Here is a 19797-nt window from a genome sequence, read left to right as displayed (position 1 = left end):
ATTCTGTCCAGTTAATGGATCCTTCCCTCACTTCGGTCTTTTCAGTGCGAACGCTTCCTTTCTCTTTTACCACTTCTCTCTGTAGAAATAATTCTGGTGTTATTCAAATTGTATTTGATTTTATTTTTTTCTGTTTCCTTAAGGCATTCTTTTCTTTTATTGTGTTTCAAGGGGATTTGAACTGTCTTGAAAATAATATTGTAGTGTGTTTTTTAAAAACAAAATTATCTGTAAGCCGCCTTGGGTCCCTTCTGGGAGAAAGGCGGCATACAAAACAAATTACAAAAAAATTATTCAAAACTTTTGAAAAAGCATGAGGTTAGAGACCTCTCTCTCACACACACACATATGTTGTGGTGTTTTAAAATGACAAAGTTTCATTCCAAGCTTAGCTATTTGGTTTTAGAAAGATGGCTTGCAATGCCTGCCACTCTCCTCCAAAGTGGAGGAGTCGAATGAGAACCGGAAATGAAAGGGACACAAAGTCAAAAAAGGGCTTGGGTTTTTCACAAAAACCCTCCTGGCTGTAAACAGATTTGCAAAAGCTACGCCTGGAATCGCCTGGTCTTTTTGCTCTGGTAGGGATTTCTCTACATTGTTTATTTATTGCAATAGACCAGAGGGTAAAAATACATTGGGGAGATGCAGTGCCTGCCTGGCATGGAGAGATGCAGCAGAGGGGCATTGCTTGGATTTTAAAAAGCCACACAAATCCAGGGACAATGTTGTGGTTTTCAGATGCTTTTTCAATTATTGCTCCAGAATCCTGAAATCCAAAATTATCCAAAATCCAAAATTGCCCACCTGGGTGGCTGAGATAGTATCAGCTTTGCTTTCTGAGGGTTCAGTGTATGCAAACTTTGTTTCATGCACAAATGTATTAAAATATATATTGTGCCTTAAATCACCTTCAGGTTATATGTATAGGAAACACCAATGAGTCAGTGTCATGTTTAGACTTGGGTCTCATCTCTCCAAGAGACCCCATGATGTATAGGCAAATATTCCAAAATCCAAAATTGCCCACCTTGGTGGCTGAGAGAGTGGCACCTCAGCTTTCTGACAGTTCAGTGTACATACACAAAGGTCATTTTGTGCACAACATCATAACATACAATATCAATGAGTGTATTAAATACAACATTATTTTTAAATTATATATAATATTAACTTCAGGCTATGTTTATAAGATAGCTCGCTATTGGTACTAGTTTCCAAACCGCTTACTGGATAAACAGTGACTGTTTGAACGTGAAGTCGAAGGCTTTCATGGCCGGCATCCATAGTTTTTTGTGGGTTTTTCGGGCTATGTGGCCATGTTCCAGAAAAGTTTTTTCCTGACGTTTCGCCAGCATCTGTGGCTGGCATCTTCAGAGACTGAAGCAACAAGTGTTTTAACATCAATACACTTCTGATAACCAGGTAATCTGTATTCCTGCCAATGAGGGCCATAAATCTCTAATTTTTTTGTCATCATATTCATAAGGTGAATAAGTTCTGTCCATTTCTCCCTGCTGTAAGGGAAAACAAGTTGTTTGTTCTCTGAAGATGCCAGCCACAGATGCTGGTGAAACGTCAGGAAGAAAATCTTCTAGAACATGGCCACATAGCCCGAAAAACCCACAAAAAACAGTGACTGTTTGAATTTAACTTTAACAGTTAATTGACAATTTTACATTATTAGAACAGACTTTAATTTTACACATGAGAGTCAGTGTAGGATAGTGGTTTGAGTGTTGGACTAAGACTTTGGAGACCTGGGTTCGATTCCCAGTTCGGCAGTGAAACTCACTGAAATATGGCAAACCTCCTCCGAACAAACCATGACAAGAAAGTCCCATGATAGGTTCACCTTAGGGTTGCCATCAGTCAGAAACAATAGGATGTGTGGGTTTGTTTTGTATTGTTTTTTTAAAAAACAATTTAGTGTTTTTTTCCAGCACAGCCTTTGGATCGAGCGATGGAGACCTTGAGTGAGGCAGTGAACATGTCTATGGAAAAGGTGGAAGCAGAGACTCCAAAGCTGAAAAGCAGGGAGGAAAACACCTCCACTGTCACACTGTGGGCAGAGATGGAGGAAGCTGAAGCCCCTCATGTGGTACGTGTTGGAAATCTTGGAGAGTTACAGACGGCGGCGTCTCCAGAGCGTGTCAAACATGAACCAGAGGAAGGGTTGCAGGAACGCTGGGAAGCCCAATGGCAGGAGTTCCTGAAGACCCTGCAGGCCCCCCACACGGGATGGGGCAACACACCATCACCAGAGGAGTCCAGTCCATGGGATGACGCCAAGGCTTTCCTGGCCTCCTTTGAGCAAGTTGCGTTGGCGTGTCAGTGGCCTCGGGACAAGTGGGCGACTCTCCTCTTGCCGGCCCTCAGCGGAAAAGCCGAAGAGGCCTTTCGCAGCCTCGGCCCCCAAGAAAGGGGAGACTACAGGAAGGTCAAGGCAACCATTTTGCATGGAGAAGCTCTCATGAGGGAGAAGCAACGCCAGCACTTCCGGCAGTTGTGCTACCAGGAAAGAGAAGGGCCGAGGGGTGTCTACAGTCGGCTGAGGGCACTTTGCTGCCAGTGGCTGAGGACTGAGAGACGCTCGAAGGAGGAGATCCTGGAGCTGCTCATCCTGGAACAGTTCCTGACTGTCCTGCCTCAAGAAATGCAGAGTTGTGTCAGGGCACAGGGTCCAGAAACTTGCGCCCAGGCAGTGCTCCTGGCGGAAGGTTTCCTGGTAAAGGAGAAAGAGACCACCACAAATATGCCGGAACAGGTGAGGCATTAATTGCTGTTATTTCCAAGAGACTTAATTAATAGAATCATAGCATCATATAGAGACATCTTGTAGCATCTTTGAGACTAACTACTGAAGAAAGCAATTGACAGCATGAGCTTTCATAGATTTCAGTCTACTTCCTCAGAGCTAAGTCTACGAAAGCTCATGCTGCCAACTTCTTTTTTTGTTAGTCTCAAAGGTGCTACAAGATCCCTCTACATACTGATTCTGCCGATTAACGTGGCTATATCTCTGAACAGAATCATACATTTGGAAAAGACCACAAGGGCCATCCAGGCCAACCACCTTTTGCCATGCAGGAAGACACAATCAAAGCATCCTTGACAGATGGCCATCCAGCCTCTGCTTAAAGACCTCCAAAGAAGGAGATTCCACCACTCTCTAAAGAAATGTGTTCCACTGTTGAATAGCTCTTACTGTGAGGAAGTTCCTCCTAATGTTTAGGCGGAATCTCTTGTAATTTTAACCCATTGCTCTGTGTCCTATTCTCTGGAGCAACAGAAAACAAGCTTGCTCTATCCTCAGTCTGACATCCCTTCAAATACTTATTATTATTATTATTATTTATTAACTTTTATTTATAAAGCGCTGTAAATTTACACAGCGCTGTACAAACAATCTTTTTAATTAGACGGGGCTTACTTAAACAGGGCTATTCTATCACCTCTTAACCTTCTGTTCTCTAGGCTAAACATACCCAGCTCCCTCTTCTCACAAGCATGGTTTCCAGGCCTTTCACCATTGTGGTTGCCCTCCTCTGGATATCTAGCATGTCAACACCCTTTTTAAATTGTGGTACCCAGATCTGTATGCATCATATTCCAGATGAGGTCTTCCTTTCCTAAGAGACCAGAGTCTGGTTCTGACATCTTTTGATTCCCCAGCGGGATGAAGAGACTGTGCATTGTTGTTTCCCAACTGATAACACTGGCTGCATCCACACTGCAGTAATAGTCCAGTTTGACATCACTTTAGCTGCCATGGCTCAATGCTATGGGAATCCTGGGATTTGTAGTTTGTTGTGGCATCAGAGCTATCTGACTGGGAAAGCTAAATATCTCACAAAATTACAAAGTCCAGAATTCCATAGCATTTAGCACTGACAGTTAAAGTGGTATCGAACTGAATTGTTTTTGCAGTGTGGATGCAGCCACAGATGAAAATCTGGTTGGAAGAAAGAAAAACGTGACAACAAGACTTTTCTGCTGTCTTTTGCTGGCATTCACACATCCCAATATGTTCCAGGCAATTTATTCTGCATGGTTTTTCTGTCCAAAATGTGGTGACTGGTTGATTTATTTTTTTAAACAGAAACCATGGTTTCCATGCAGTAAAAGAACATGTGTATTACTGTGCAAAATAATTCCTTCAAATACTGTGGGATGAACAAATGCAGAAAGAATAATCTGCAAACAGACAAACAACTTAGTTTTTTGTGGGTTTTTCGGGCTGTATGGCCATGTTCTAGAAGAGTTTATTCCAGACGTTTCGCCAGCATCTGTGGCTGGCATCCTCAGAGAACAAACAACTTGTTTTCCCTTACAGCAGGGAGAAATGGACAGAAATTATAAACCTTGTGAACATCATGACAAAAAAGTTAGATTTATGGCTCTCATTGGCAGGAATACAGATTACCTGGTTATCAGGAGTGCATTAATGTTAAAACACGTATGTTGCTTTCACCCTTAAACTAGATTTTTATTGTCTCAACAGGGATTCATGACAATTTGTCTTTCAGACTTTGGCTGCATCCACACTGCAGCAATAATCCAGTTTGACATCATTTTAACTGTCATTGCTCAACGCTATGGAATTATAGCGATTTGTAGTTTTGTGAGATATTTAGCCTTCTCTGTCAGAGAGCCCTGGTGCCACAACAAACTAGGAATCCCAGAATTCTATAGCACTGAGCCATGGGAGTTACAGTGGTGTCGAACTGGATTATTTCAGCTGAGGGCACTGGGGAGTTAGATAGTGTGAGTGTGTATTCTCCATTTAGTTGGGGACTTGTGTGGGAACCTGTCTGGGAAGCAGTATTGGTCCACAACCGTTTTCTTTCTGCAGGTTCTAGCATCTCAGCAGCCATTGAAAGTGGCAACAGATGTAGATTCCTCTGAGGCGGGTCATATTTTGCAACCTGATTCTTGGAAAAAGCAAATCTGTAAGGCAGAGGAAGATGAAGAAGAAAGCTCATCGGGTAAGGGTGCCTTGTTTTTGATTGTTGTTTCAGCCATTGCGGAGTCATGGGAATTGAGCTGTGTGCATTGCAATCTTGTGAGAATTGCTTGCTTTTAGGGGCACAAAAGGTTTGCTGGTATTTTCTAGGGCAAACTAAATTGGCTGTTTCAATTTAAATATTTTAACTTTAACAGTTTATTGTTTGTTGTCAGACGAATATCCATGTCAGTTGCTTCTTTTTAATCACTTTATTTTATGCAATTTGGAAGCAAGCCCTTCAATTCAACCAAAACAACTTGCTTTGAAAGAGCACTTTTTAAAAGAACAATTATTATTTAAGCCAGTGCATATAACATATGAACGGCCTTTTGTGACATAATTTTCTGATTTAATCCTATATTGGTGTAGTTCAACACATTAATTGAAAGTAACCAAAAAAAAAACTGAGGATGAACAATTGGAAAGGAAATACAGAAAACGTTTGTTTCATATGATATGTGCAGCGAGAGTGATATATGCGGCTTATTGGAAAAACAATGAAGTACCAGACATAGATATGTCGATTTTGAAACTTTATGATTTTCTAGAAATTGACAAATTATCTTATTTGATTAAGAAAAAATCTTTGGGAGATTTCCAAAAAAACTGGAAGCTTTGATGATTTTTTTAAAGAAGGAAAAAGGTAATTTTGCCGGCATTACCTTTGATTAAAGATGAGATAATATTTTAAAAGATTTTATAGGTCTATACAGGAATATGATCATGTAGCAGATAGAAACTGAAGAGAAAGAAGGAGTGTTAACATTTAGAGACAAAGAAACATGGACTCAAATAGAAAGTACTGTAAACATAGATTGATACACAGACTTTGAAGAGATAGGAAGTCAAAAAAGTATGCACTGCTACTATTTTACCCTTGAAAGGAAGTGGAAAGATTAATATGGCACCCAAAAAATGGTAAGTAAATTGTTTTTGGAATCAAATGATGTGTTTAATTGCAAAATGTTATTTTTAATGTTTGTGAAACTAATAAAAATTGTGTGTGTGTGTGTGTGTGTGTGTAACCAAAAAACAAAACAAAATTATTAAGAAGGGGGGTTAAACCATTTTCCCCTTTGTCAAGTTTGTCTAGTCATGTCTGACTCTGTGTGTGTGTGTGTGTGTGTGTGTGTGTGTGTGTGTGTGTTGGGGACTCTTCTTTGTTAGTAAGGCGAAGGAACCAGCATTGTCCAAGACAACTCCATGGTCAGCATGACTAAACACTGAGGTACACAGAACATGATTACCTTCCCACCGAAGTACTACCAATTTATCTACTTGCGCTTTACATGCTTTTGAACTGGTAGGCTGGCAGAAGCCGGGACTAGTGACAGGAGTTCACTCCATCATGTGGCGCTTGAGTCTCAAACTCCTGGCCTGCCAACCTTGCAGTTCTCAGACTCAGTGTCTTAACTGCTAAGCCACCATGTCCCAAGCTGTTTTTGCCCCATTTGTTTAACTATGTGTCCTCTATAAAATGCTATCATTGTGAAATAAAATTTGTCCATCGGAGACCTTGGTGCGAGTAGGTTTGACTGAAAGCATTTCTGTTTTTCTGTGAATCCTTTGGCCAAAGACTTTGTATGGTTCCTTACAATCTAGGGACTCAATCCAGGTCCGGCTCCTACTTGGTAGGGCTAATATCTTGGTTCAGTTCCACTGACCACTGGCTATTCCCATAAGGTGGACACATCTATAACATTTCTTTGTTTGGGGGTTGTTGGGGTGTTTTTGTGCAGGAGGAAAAAAGATCCTTGACAATAAGGAAGGCAGCTTTCAGCAAGAGTGTCTAAAACAGTTGGAATCAAGGGATATATTGCATGGAAGAAGCAAGATTGGACAGTGTTATGAAGAAGGAATTAGTTATGGGAGTCAGCAGGGACTAGCAGATGACCAAGTAGTCCATCTACATAAGAGGATGGATAAAGTGCTTCCTGGTGTTGTAAGTACATTTGTTCTAACAGGAGTCAAAACACATGAAGAAATCCACCTCCCTGGGAAAAACTTCAGTTGGAGCACAGACCTTGGCGTCCCTGAAAGATCCCGACGAGGAAGAAAAATGTATAAATGCTCAGAGTGTGGGAAAGTTTTCCGTGATAAAGGAGCTCTGAGGAAGCATGAGAGAGTACATACGGGAGAGAAACCATACAAGTGCTCCATGTGTGAGAAAAGCTTTGCTAACAGCTCCAACCTCACTGCACATGAGAGAATTCACAAAGTGGAGAAACCATATAAGTGCTCAGAATGTGGTCGTCATTTCAGCCACAGAGGAATCCTTATGAGACATGAGAAAATTCACACAAGGAGGAAACCCTTTAAGTGTGCATGGTGTCCAAAAGGTTTCACGGATAGCTCCAACCTTGCTGTCCACGAGAGAATTCACACAGGGGAGAAACCATTTCAGTGCTCTGAGTGTGGCAAGAGCTTCAACCAAAAGGGAAACCTTATGATACATGAGAGGATCCACACTGGCGAGAGACCATTTATGTGCATGCAATGTGGAAAAAGCTTCAGCCAGAAAGGAAACCTTGCCAAACATGAAAAAAATGCACACTGGAGAGAAAGGATATAAATGTGTATAACAAACTACTCATATGATTCTATAAAAAATCATAGTGATATCAAATATACCGATAGTGGCAGATCGAAGACAAACACATTTTATTTTGTATAAGATTTTGTGGACTGTAGCTTACTTCGTGAGATGAAAAGGTACAAACATTAATTATAGTTATCCAGTGTTATCTCCCTGTTTAAGAAACAGTTGTTCAGAGATGAGAAGGCCCTCCTAGCATAAATACACAACATTAGCACATACATGGTGATGCAAAGTGTCCAATTCCTGAATGAGAGAGACTAACCTATAGATCAGAAATGAGAATTATGCAATCCTCCAAAGATTGGACTGCAGATCCCAGCAGCCCTAGTTTAACATAGCCAATGGTGAGAAATACTGGAGGTTAAAGTCCAACAACATCTGGAGAGTTGCATGATTCCCACCTTTGTTTTGTGTGAACTCTGAGTGGACAGTTGTGCTTAGAAAAGTCAGAGGGAATAGAAATGGAGGGGAAAAAATTAAAGGTGACAGAAAAATGGGTATTAAATAAACAAAAACCTGGGAGGAAATATGAGCCATCCCTGCATAAATGCTCTGAATAGCATCTCTAGTATGGTAAAAAAACCAACAAAAGAAAACAACTCTCCATTGAAGCCATAGGACATAGAGTCTGACCATCTTGATAAATTGTTATTCAGCTGTTTCTCTCTTTGAAGGGCTTTCTTTTTGTCAAGAACGGTCACCTAAGAGCTGCAAAGATATCTGAAGGATTAAATAATTCCCCATCTGGTTTTTTGAATGCTGCCATTTCTAATATCTGCTTTATGTTCCTTTGGTTCTTTTGTCCTCTGTAAAATTCAGCAGGGCATGGTTGGTAGATGGTGGCATATAACACGCTGGAAGAAGAGCAGGTGAATAAATCCTTGATGTTATGAGTGATATTATTGGTTTCATGTTTACAGGGGGATAGAATTGGTTTGTCAAAACTGGACCTGGTTCCTGTATCCATGTCTCTGTTATGAGGTCTCATGTTGTTCCTGAATAAACTCTTCAGTTTCTGCAGCTGTCACATAATACAACCCAAAACACGGTGAGAGAAACGTAACTGCCCAGAATGGGCTGATGATACTTTTGAGGGCTTTTTAAATTCTGTGTTTTTACCTTTTGCATTTCTGTTCCTCAGCTTGCCATGTCTGGAGGAGTGGGTTGCAGTCTATAAATGTTTTGCCAAAATATGTCAATCTTTAAAGTGTGACTATGCTGTTGCTTCTGCAACAGCCTAGCATGGCTACGTGCCTTCAAATTTATGAAAGATGACTGTAGATCTATTGGTATTAACCTCCTTCAAGCCCCAAAGGGTTTGTGAATAGGTCATCTTAAAGACCACTTTCACCTGTACAATTTTGCCTGTAAGTCAGGTTCAGCAATGAAGATACAACTGATGCGCTTCCTACGAAATTGGTTAGGTTGGCCAATAGGAAACAGACCTCTCTTAGTGATGGCCCTATAGTTACTGAGCTCTTTCATTTGACATATACCTGGCCCCTTCATTGCATATCTTTCAGGAGAGTCCTTAAAAACAGCTGCATTTCTATAAGAGCATTGGTGCCTAAAGCAGCATTGTCATCCATCTATTTTGTTGTGTAGCAGACTTGTGGGATCGGCTCAATATACACTTGTTTTATTAATTTCTTGGACATTATTTTGGGAGGGTGTGGCCCTTACAGAAAAAATAGTCTTACAAATATTTGCCATATATAAATAAATATCACTCTGAATTGAATATGAGTAAAGAATTCTGATTGAATTGGTCACAAAATCAGAGAAGGCTGAATGCCTCACAAAACTACAAATCCCCCGACGACAGAAAAAAGTACCAGTCGCACATTGATAAGTGTGATGATGATTTAGCTTCAACATTTAAAGTGAGAGCAAAAAAAGATAACACAAGATATATCCCTCTTTGCTCAATGTCTGCCTCAAGATGTCTCCCTCCCTCTATTTTTTAAAGAGATTTTATCTGTATTTTATAATGATGTTGTTTTATAATTATGTGGTTTAGTTTTAAGAATGGGTATAAAGATGTTTGTATTGTTATGTATGTAATTGTGTATTTTTATTTGTGTATCATTGTTGTAACCTCCTCTTCTATCCAAAGGGGAGAGGCGGAATAAAACCTATGATTATTAAGTCAAATGGATTTGGAAGTCCTTCATTTCTATTGCTGTTTATCGGTTTGTGTATTTGTATTTATGTATGTATGTTTTTATTTGTACTGGTTTTTTCTTTAATTTTTACATTTAGTAAAATATATTTAAAAACAAAACTACAAATCCCAGAATCCCACAGCATGGAGCAAGGGCACTTAAAGCAATGTAGTCAAGCTGCATTATTTCTGAAGTCTGACTACAGTTTACTTTTCTAAAAGCCCTGCAAACCATCTTTCAGTAACTGCAGAAATAATAAGCTAATTTGAGACCACTAACTACCATGTGGCTCAATGCTGTGGAATCCTGGGATTTGTAGTTTGGTGAGACATATTTAGCCTCTGTCAGAGAGCTCTGGTGCCACAGCAAACTAAAAATCCCAGAATCCCATAGGATGGAGCCATGGCAGTAAAAGTGGTGTCAAACTGCATTAATTCTGCTTTCTCTCCCCCCCCCCCTTTTCTCCCCTTTGGTCAGCCGCCATTTTGTCCCTAGAATGGACAGGAAATGACGTCATAACCAGCCTTCCGTACTGAGCCTCTCTAGGAATCTCAGATTCTACCATTTTAACCAATGCAGGGTTCCTATTTTAGACCCCCCCCCAAGAGCCCAGCCCAACTTTTCTTGGAGTAAAGCTCTCAGACTTCCCTCATTTGCATTTTTAAAACATTATTATTAATTTTCAGTTCCTTCTTCATTATTTATAATTATTCCTGGCCAAAGAGTCCAATAATGAGACAGACCCCCATGACGTCATCACGCACGCATCCCGCTCGTCGCTGTGGCTGCGCTTCCTGGTTGGGCTGGAGGCGTTCTAGGACCCGCAGTCTCTATCGTTTTAACCCTTAAGGCTTTTCAAATCTATTTGTGGGAGGAGGGAGGGGCTCTCCCTCTTGGAAGAAGAAAGAAAGAAAGAAAGAAAGAAAGAAGGCATAAAGACCCAGGGACTGCGCCCCCTCCTCCTTCATTAAAAGGAAAGCCCTTTGGTTCTCATCCAGCTGGGAGGGAAAAGCAGGCTGCAAGGTTGGCTTTCTTTTGCTGCCAGGTTGGAAACTGCATTGGGAAACTGGCATTAGCTGCTTGACCTCAGCTGGCTTGGCTTCCAGCAGGGCTGCCATCTCTATTGGATATTATGATTATGATTATGATTACTATTGTTATTAGAAATCTTGTAATCTGTGCCTTGCAGGAACCCCGCCTTATTGTAATTACAGATACTTAGTATATTAATTGGTTCCCCAACTCCTCCCTCCCTCCCTCCCTCTCTTTCTTTCTTTCTTTTTTTCTTTCTCTTCCTTACTTTTTTCACCTCCTTCCTTTCTTTCTCATCCTCCTCTTCTTATTTCCCTGTCCTTGCAGCTATTTATGATATTAATCGGTTCCCCGTCTTCTTCCTTCCTTCCTTCCTTCCTTCCTTTTTTCTCCTCCCTTCTTCTCTTTCTCTTCTTATTTCCCTGTCCTTGCAGCTATTTCGTACATTGATTCGCCAACCTCTTTTCATCTCTCTCTTTCTCTCTTCCTTCCTTGCCTTTTCCACCTCCTTCTCTCTCTTTCTTTTCCACCTTATTTCCCTGTCCTTGCAGATATTTAGTATATTAACTGATTTTCCATCCTTTCTCTGCCACTTCTCCCTTTTCCAAGTGCTCTCTTGCCACTTTTCAACCTGATCCCGGGCTACTTTGAACTACACAGGGACCAAACTTTGTTAATTTCAAAATTTGCATCATCTGACTTAATCTGAGCAGATTTGGCAGGCAGGGTTTCTATATACTGGAAATCTGTTGCTTCACATATTTAGTACATTAATTGATTCCCTAACCTCCCCAGTTTTCCTTCCTTCCTTCCTTCCCTCTTTCTTTCTTTCTTTCTTTCTTTCTTTCTTTCTTTCTTTCCCTCTCCCAGTTGTGCATTTTTCCCTTTCTCATTCTCTTCCAGTTTATCCTTTTAAAAGTGCTTCCTTGCCACATTTTAACCTGTTCCCTAGGCTGTTTTAAACTATTTAGGGAAGAAACAATTGAAAACTGCATTGCAAAATTTGCATCTGACTTAATCTTAGCCCGCAGGGTTTGCATATGTTAGAAATCTTGCTCTGGTCTATTGTTGCAGATATTTAGTAAATGAATTGATTCCCCATCCTCTCCCATTCTTCTTTTCTCCCCTTCTCTTCCAACTCTCCCTTTTTAAAGGGCTTTCTTGCAAAGTTTTAAGCTGGTCATAGGCTACTTAAGCCATTTAGGGACCAAACAGTTGAAAACTACTTTGCAAAATCTGCACCTGACTCCATCTGAGTTGATTTTGCTTGCAAGGTTTGCATATATTAGAAATTTTATATCTTGTAACTTGCAAAAACCCTGCCTTATCTGATCTGTTGTTGCAGGTATTTAGTAAATTAATTGATTTCCCATTCTCTCCCATCCATCCATCCTTCCTTCCTTCCTTCCTTCCTTCTCCCAGTTGTGCATTTTCCCCCTGTCTCTCTCTCTTTCCATTTCTTCCTTTTAAAAGTGCTTTTTTGCCACATTGTAACCTGAGCCTAGGCTACTATATGCTATGTAGGGATCAAACAGAGTACAAAATAATCCATGACTGAACAGATTCCTTCCTTTTTGGGTTTTTAAAAAAACAACATTTCTATAGAAGTTCTGCATAGCTTTCTTTACTTTCTTTGTGTTTTAGGCCCCTTGGAGCAATTTTAGGTGAGGTATATCAGGACAAAAGTGACCTAAAAAATTCAGAAGTGGAGTAGTAGGTTTTCCCCATCCTTTTAAATATATGTATTTGTATATATTATAGGTTTTTCCTCCCACTGGTGCCTTTGCTGACCATGGAGAACTTGGAAGCGATTATCCTGGTGATCATGGCAACCCACAGCTTGGTCCGACTCCACTTGCACCGGGGTGGCGTTGCTTCCCGGGCTCGGCGCACCATGCGAAGGGTAATGACTCACCACATTTCCCTGCTCCATCAGCTCCTTCCTGATATCTGCCCTGACAGTGAGACCAGGCTGATAGCAGAAGAGCTCAACGCTGGTCCCCATCGCTTCTGGTCTCGCCAGATCACCCAGGACTGGTGGGAACGGGTGGTGCTGGAGTCCTGGGACCCCGACCAATGGCTCCAGAACTTCCGCATGACCAAAGATACCTTCTTGGAACTGTGTGAGGAGCTTCGGCCGGAGCTGCACCGCCAGACCACCAGCATGAGGGCCCCGCTGAGCGTGGAAAAGCGGGTGGGCATCGCCCTATGGAAACTGGCCACTACTGAGTGTTACCGATCGGTGGCTGACCGCTTCGGAGTTGGCCGTTCCACCGTCGGAGAGGTCTTCATTGAAGTGTGCCTGGCTATTGAGAAGCTTCTCTTAAAGAAGATGGTGGCCCTTAAAGAACCCGAGGAGGTACTAAAGATCAGTCATGTAATGGAACAAGAGCTCTCAGGGTCAAAGAGTTGACACTTTTTGATGAGCATGGATTCATCTGCCAGCACCATTAGATCACTGTTGAGTTACCTAAAGCGTAGGACTGGGGTTAATGGTTTTAAGTAACAGGAAGCACCAGTATATATCACTGCACCATTATTACTGTTGAGTTATCCAAAGGGTAGAACTGGATGCAATGGCTTTAAGTAACAGGAGGATGGGGTTTGATTCAATATTAGAAGGGACTTTTTGAGGGTAAGAATGCAAAAGGATTTTGTAGCACCTTTGAGATTAACTGAAAGAAAGGAGCTAGTTGCATGAGCTTTTGTAGACTAGAGCTTACTTCTTCAGATGCATGGTAAGAGTAGTTTGGCAATGGAACCAATTACCTAGAGAGGCTGTGCAGTCTTCTTCTCCAGATGTCTTCAAAAAGAGGTTGGACAGGTACCTGCTAGGAATGCTGTAGGTAGATTGAGCCTGTGCAATGACCTATAAGGCCCTTTCAAACTCTGTGTGATTTAATCTGTTGAAATAAAGTGTTCTGGTGGGGTGGGATCTTTAAAAAAAATTTTTTTTAATTAAATTTTGAGTTCAAACAGCAAGAGAAACTCAACCATGTCTTCTGCACCATTAGCTGAGAGGAGAGGGACATTGGGCTTGTCTTGTGGTTTGTTTAAACATTTTTTTAACAAAATCATTAAGTAGCAGTGTCCAGAAAAGCTGCCAACAGACAGCTGATAAGAGTGTGCCAGGCAAAGGTAAACAAAAGCAAGGCTTTACAGCAGTAAAGAAACAGTTCCAAAAGCACAATACCAGTCCAGTGTCCGATAGAGCAAAACCAAAAGCCAGTCCAGGGTTCCAGAGGGCAGTTCCACAAGTCCAGTCCAGGGAATATATTTGGCCTCTAAGGCTGAGACCCAATGTGGTGTAGTGGTTTGAGCCCTAAACTAGGACTTGGAGATCAGGGTTTCAATCCCCATCCGGTCATGGAAACCCACACTCTATCAGCCTCAGAGGAAGGCAAAGGGAAACCCGCATCTGAACACATCTTGCGAAGACAACCCCGTGATAAGTTCACTTTAGGGTTGCCATAAGTTGGAAATAACTTGAAGGCACACAACAACAGTGCTGAGAAAGTGTGACTTGCCCAAGGCCACCAAATGGATTTGGGGGCTCAAATCCTGTCCTCCCAGAGCCAAGGCTACCCTGAAAGCTTTTTGACTCAGTGGGGATTGGAACCTAGATCTCACACTTCATATGGATGGACATAGTTGTTTGCGTTTTTGTACTGTTTTTGCGGGTGTGAATCTTTAAAGTCATGTTGAGTACCAGCACTTTGAAATTTACCACTGGCCCCTGCTTCTGTCAATAATGATGATCTAGATACAGTCAGCCCTCTATATCCATGGGTTCTTTATCAACAGATTCAACCATCCATGGCTTGAATTTATATATATAAAAGCAAACCTTGACTTTGGCATTTGATATAGGGGACATCATTTTACTGTGACACTGTATTTAGTGGGATTTGAGCAGCCATGGATGTTGGTATCTACGAGGGATCCTGGAACCAAACCTCAGTGGATACCAAAGGCCCACTGTATTTTCTGTTTTGGTTGTTCAACACCTATCCTTGGAGAGTGAGCTCTTTTTCCTAAGTGAACCACCCTTATGTATCCCAAGTTGTGCTACTCATGCAGTATAAGGAGGAGGATCAGCAGGTCTGGGAGAACCCCACAATATACAGATGTATACAAAAACTTCAGGGGGACATTCTCAAATACAGTTATATGGTGTGGAAAAAAATTCCATGGAAAATATAGTATCTGTGGAGAATTTTCCACCTCACATCTCTGTTAAATACCTTTAAATATATCTGTTAAAAACATGGTACTCTGGTAAAACAAGGTTGGGCGAATAGTGGCTGCTACTCCTGGAGCTGTTTACTCAATGTCCACTTTTGAGCAATATTGTTACTTATTAACATTATTATTGGTTGAGTCTTCCTTATCCAGAATCCCCAAACCTGAAATACTCCAAAATCATCCACACAGGTGGCTGTGATAGGGCCACCTTTGCTTTCTGATTATTCAATATACACAAACTTTGTTCCATGCACACAATTATTTAAAACATTGTGTATCAGACTATGTGTATAAGGAGGCGTCTATGAAACATAAATTAATTTCATGCTTTGACTTGGATCGCATTGCCAAGGTATCTCATTGTTTATAAGCAAATATTCCAAGATCTGAAAAAATCCAAAGTAACACACCTGATCTCAAGCATTTCAGATAAGGGAAACTCAACCTATATTATTATTGTTGTTATTGTTATTTCCAGTCTTTTCCTCCGTTTTGGGATTCAAGACAGCTTATAAAATGTTAAAACCAGGAGAGAATAGCATACAAACAAAAACATCAAGAACATTGATATAAAGATGATATTAAAATGTAATTAAACAGTCTATCGAATTAAAATGTTTAAAAATCCACTGATAGGTAGAAGAGAAAAATCAGCCAAGATAGCACAGTATTAAAAGCCTATTGCATTCAATTCTTCCAAGTTTGTTGGAATAAAAAAAGTTTTCATTAGCTGGCAGGACAGTAAAGAGGGGGCAGTCAAGCCCCTCTGCATAGAGAGGGAGTTCCCAAATTGGGAACCAACCACTGAGAAGGCCTGAGAAATAGATTGTGTGTCCTGCAGTCACATATATGGTGATGGAGAGGCTGTATGTGGTCCATGGGCTTTCCAATTTGCACCCCTGGTCTAGACAGTGATCAGTGTTAAGGAAATGCTCTTTCTAAATTTTGTCTCCTTGTATTTTTGAAGGTCATGGCAGGATTTGCAGAAATGGGCTTCCCAAACTGTGTGGGGATCATGGATAGGACTCACATCCCCATCCTCTGCACTGTGCGAAAGGGGACCAGCATCAGTCAGAAAGGCTTCTTCCCGATGTTGTTGCAAGGCACAATGGACCACAAGGGCCGCTTCATCAATATCGAGCTCAGCTGGTGTGGCAAAGATGGAAATGCGTCCTTCTTTCGGAATCTGATGTTGTATGATGCAATGGACCAGGGCTCTTTTGTGCCTGGGAATCCTACAGTGACCATCGACGATGTTGCGATCCCTCCACTGATCTTGGGCGATGTGTTCTGTCCCTTAAAAAAGTGGCTCATGACTCCCTTCACTGACAACCTTGACCCTTCTAAAGAACTTTTCAACTCCCGCCTGAATGACTGCAAGAAGGTGGCCGAGCTTGCCTTTGGGCGGTTGAAGGGACGATGGAAATGCTTAGCCACACGCTTGGAGGTTGCAGAAGAGAATATTATCCCTGTCGTAGTGGGGTGTGTTGTCCTCCACAATCTATGCGAGAGTCATGGGCACGTTTTGGTGGATGAGCCATTGCCCCAAGACCAAGCTGCATTGGACCAGGCTCCAGAGGGACAACTGACATTTCCAATATACCCAGAAGATGCGCAGGATGGGAACCTAGTGAGAGAAACTCTGGCAAACTACTTTATGAACAACTCATAACTAACCTAAAACGACTTCAGTACAAGTAGGGCACAGTTGTTTCAAAGGCCTTCTTTGGGTGAATTCAGATGACCATTTAGCTAAGGTGTGTGTGTGTGTGGGGGGGGTTAGATGAAGACCCATATTTCTGACAAATCCAGCAGTGATGTAAAGTGAGTTTTCCCCTCTCAAACAACAGAGAACAGGGGAGTATCTTGAGAAATGAGGGGGGTAGATGGAGGAGAGACTCCAGACATAATTTTAAAAAGTGTTAATGGGACAATAGCAAATACTGTGAAAAACATACAACTAATGCAGTGAAAAACCACAGAAGGTGATAGACAATACAGTAGCGGGATATCACAATTTATAAAGCCTTGTACAAACAAATGACAAGTATATAGACATTGTATAACACTTATAAGAAAGTATGTAGCAACATAAGAATGATAAAACGAGCTGTTTGAGTACTATTAATCTCAAAATCAGAGATTGAATTCCCTAGTGAAAGCTGGAGCCGTATAATTTTCCAGATCCATCCAAACATCTATGTGAATAGTACAAACAAGTGAAATATAATCTAAGAGTTATGTACAAAGAGCTGAAATGAGGACCTGACCTATGTCTGTTCTCAAAATGTGGAGCCATTTCATTGAGTTTTCATCAGACTTGATAAGAATGCTTTCCAAAAAAGTCTCATTTGTAGACTGCACTAGACTCTTTGACCTATTCACAAGGATGTTTGGATGGACTTGGATATTTATATGGCTCCACCTTCAATTCATCTGTATCTGATTTCAATACTGTTGATCAGTATTGAAGCTGCTCTTGTTTTATAATTTTTATCCAGCTGTGTACTGTCTTGTGTAATGCACTGTCTATAGGTTGTGATATTCAGTTCCATTGTATTGCCTATAACCTCCTGTGATTTTGTACCCCATATATTTTTCACAGTATTATTGTCCTATTAACACTTTCTGGAGTCCCTCTTCTCTTGGTTTTTGTTGTGGTTTTCCACTCTGCAACAACCCTTGTGGTTTTCCATTCTGCAACTGTTTCTGACTGCAGACGAAGTCAGCTCTCTGTGGAGACCTCTGCTATTTCCAATGGCACGCGCACCATCTTGAATATGCGCAAACCTCCATTTTTGCGGGGGGTGGGTTCCAGAATGGATCCACCACAAAAACGGAGGGCCAACTGTACTACTTGTACTTAATTTACACTCCACATCTGTGTAGAAAACCATGACTATCAAGGCCAGCTCCTGTTTTGGCTTGTTTTATTTTTATGTTTGTTATTTCCATTTGTTGTAAAGTGCTGTGGAACTCTGAGGAATTGGCATTTATATATAACCTTATATATATATATAAAAAATAAAGAACAGTGAAAGAGGATTCTTATCTGCATTTGATGTTGCTGTGTACAAGTAGAAGTGGAGAGGAAAGCACAGGTCAGGGAGAAGGTATAGGTACTTAAAATGTTTTTTCCCCCGCCTGTCACGCTTTTGTAGATTGCATTTACACGACAGAAATAATGCAGTTTGACACTGCTTTAACTACCAAGGTTCAATGCTATGGAATTCTGGGGTTTGTAGTTTGTGTGGTACCAGAGCACTCTGACAAAGAAGGCTAAGTATCTCACAAAACTTAAAATCCCAGACTTCCATAGCATTGAGACATAGCAGTTAAAGCAGTGTCAAACTGCATTATTTCTGCACTTTAGATGCAGCATTAGTTACCATGCCACCATCATACTTTACCAACAAGCTTATGTTACAACCTCTAGCTTTGGAAAAAGTGATCAGGTTAGATGGTATAGAATAGGTTCTCAAACTTTGGTCCTCCAGATGTTTGGGACTGTGGCCCCCAGAATTCCTGACTATGGCTCAGGCTAGCTGAGATTTGAAGTTAAAACATACGGAGGAGCAAAGTTTGACAGGTATAGAATAAAAGAGTCAGGGTGATGTACACATTGCATTCCTTGATAAACATCTCCCCATTCCTTTCCCCATAGACCAGAAGAGGAAAATACTAAGCCCCTCCAGATGCTGTTGAACTACAACTTCCATCATGAGTCTCTATATTGGGAGAAAGGCAGGATATAAGAAAATAAAGTAATAATCTTTCCTCATTGACTGTGCTGCTTGGGCTGATGGGTGTTTGCAATCCAAACGACATTTGGAGGGCTGTATTTATAGGCAACAAGAATTCTCTGTTTGCTGCTGAATAAATAAGCTTAAATAAGGGGTAGAGATCATGGGGCCTTCCAAATATTGTGCTGCAGCATCCAGGATTTCTCATAATTATCTATGCTGACTGTGGCTGCTAGGAGTTACAATTCAACAACACTGAGGCCTGCACAATTCCCACCTCTGGCCTAAATCCTAGTTTTAGTTCCAGAGTAGATCCAGTGACTCAGACTGCATCTCCACTTCGGAATTAATGCAGTTTGTTACCACTTTAGCTGCCATGGCTTCATGCTATGGGATTTTGGAGTTTGTAGTTTTGTGAGATATATAGCTGCCTCTGTCAAAGCTACAAATCCCAGGATTCCATAGGATGGACTATAGCAGTTAAAGTGGGATCAAACTGCATTATTATTTCTCCAGTGTGAATGCAGCTTTAGTGTGATGTTTACAGTCGTATTGTTTAAATGGATCTATTTCATTGAGACTGTAGATCCTCAATTTAGAATGGGGCAAACAATAAATTGACCCATTTGCTAAATTTGGGAAGTTGAACTGTTGCAGTGTTTTCCATACCTAGACCTGGAATATACTCATTAGTAATTTAATGGATATGTTCAAAGAACTTCACTAAAATAATTAAAACAAACACAGAGAGAGAGAGAGAAAATGCACACACAAATGATGTAGTTATATGAATAATTTCTGTGTTTTCTGTCACCACAAAGCATATTTTTCACTGGGCTTAATTTCTCTTGTTATTTTAGTGCTGAATAAAAAAAAAATCTGTAAAAAAGGATAATTTTCTCTGCTTTTTCTTTCTGAAACCTAATACAGTCATAGTACAATTCAGTAGCCATTTGCTTAGAAGTAAGTCCTGTTTTATTCAGTGGGACATAATCCCATGTAAAGGTG

The 19797-nt window shown here is 40.9% G+C and overlaps 1 protein-coding gene and 1 pseudogene across 2 annotated transcripts; both read left to right on the top strand.

Annotated features, from left to right (window-relative positions):
- Nucleotides 1–566: 566 nt before the first annotated feature.
- Nucleotides 567–9637, top strand: LOC149320774 (uncharacterized; annotated as a pseudogene). Its single transcript, XR_016279410.1, has 4 exons — nucleotides 567–578; nucleotides 1941–2764; nucleotides 4853–4985; nucleotides 6745–9637. The product of XR_016279410.1 is annotated as an uncharacterized LOC149320774 (transcript).
- A 1007-nt stretch (nucleotides 9638–10644) lies between these two features.
- On the top strand, nucleotides 10645–18089 carry LOC149320773 (uncharacterized). The gene is made up of 3 exons (XM_089506018.1): nucleotides 10645–10792; nucleotides 12563–13160; nucleotides 16014–18089. The coding sequence occupies exons 2-3, from the start codon at nucleotides 12594–12596 to the stop codon at nucleotides 16716–16718; spliced, it is 1272 nt and encodes a 423-aa protein (XP_089362144.1). The 5' UTR covers nucleotides 10645–10792; nucleotides 12563–12593; the 3' UTR covers nucleotides 16719–18089.
- Nucleotides 18090–19797: the final 1708 nt, after the last annotated feature.

This window comes from Sceloporus occidentalis, unplaced genomic scaffold (assembly GCF_023333645.1).
Source record: "Sceloporus occidentalis isolate IW3139 unplaced genomic scaffold, rSceOcc1.0.p SCAF_1, whole genome shotgun sequence".
Lineage (NCBI taxonomy): Eukaryota > Metazoa > Chordata > Lepidosauria > Squamata > Phrynosomatidae > Sceloporus > Sceloporus occidentalis.
Note: the sequence above shows the minus strand (reverse complement) of the source record. Positions and strands in the feature narration are given on the sequence as shown.

What these genes read in the sequence shown, in the direction of transcription:
- LOC149320773 (XM_089506018.1), top strand. Translation starts at nt 12,594, where the DNA reads ATGGAGAACTTGGAAGCGATTATCCTGGTGATCATGGCAACCCACAGC. An exon ending in CCCTTAAAGAACCCGAGGAG is followed by an intron (nt 13,161 to 16,013) that starts GTACTAAAGATC and finishes GTATTTTTGAAG; the next exon opens with GTCATGGCAGGATTTGCAGA.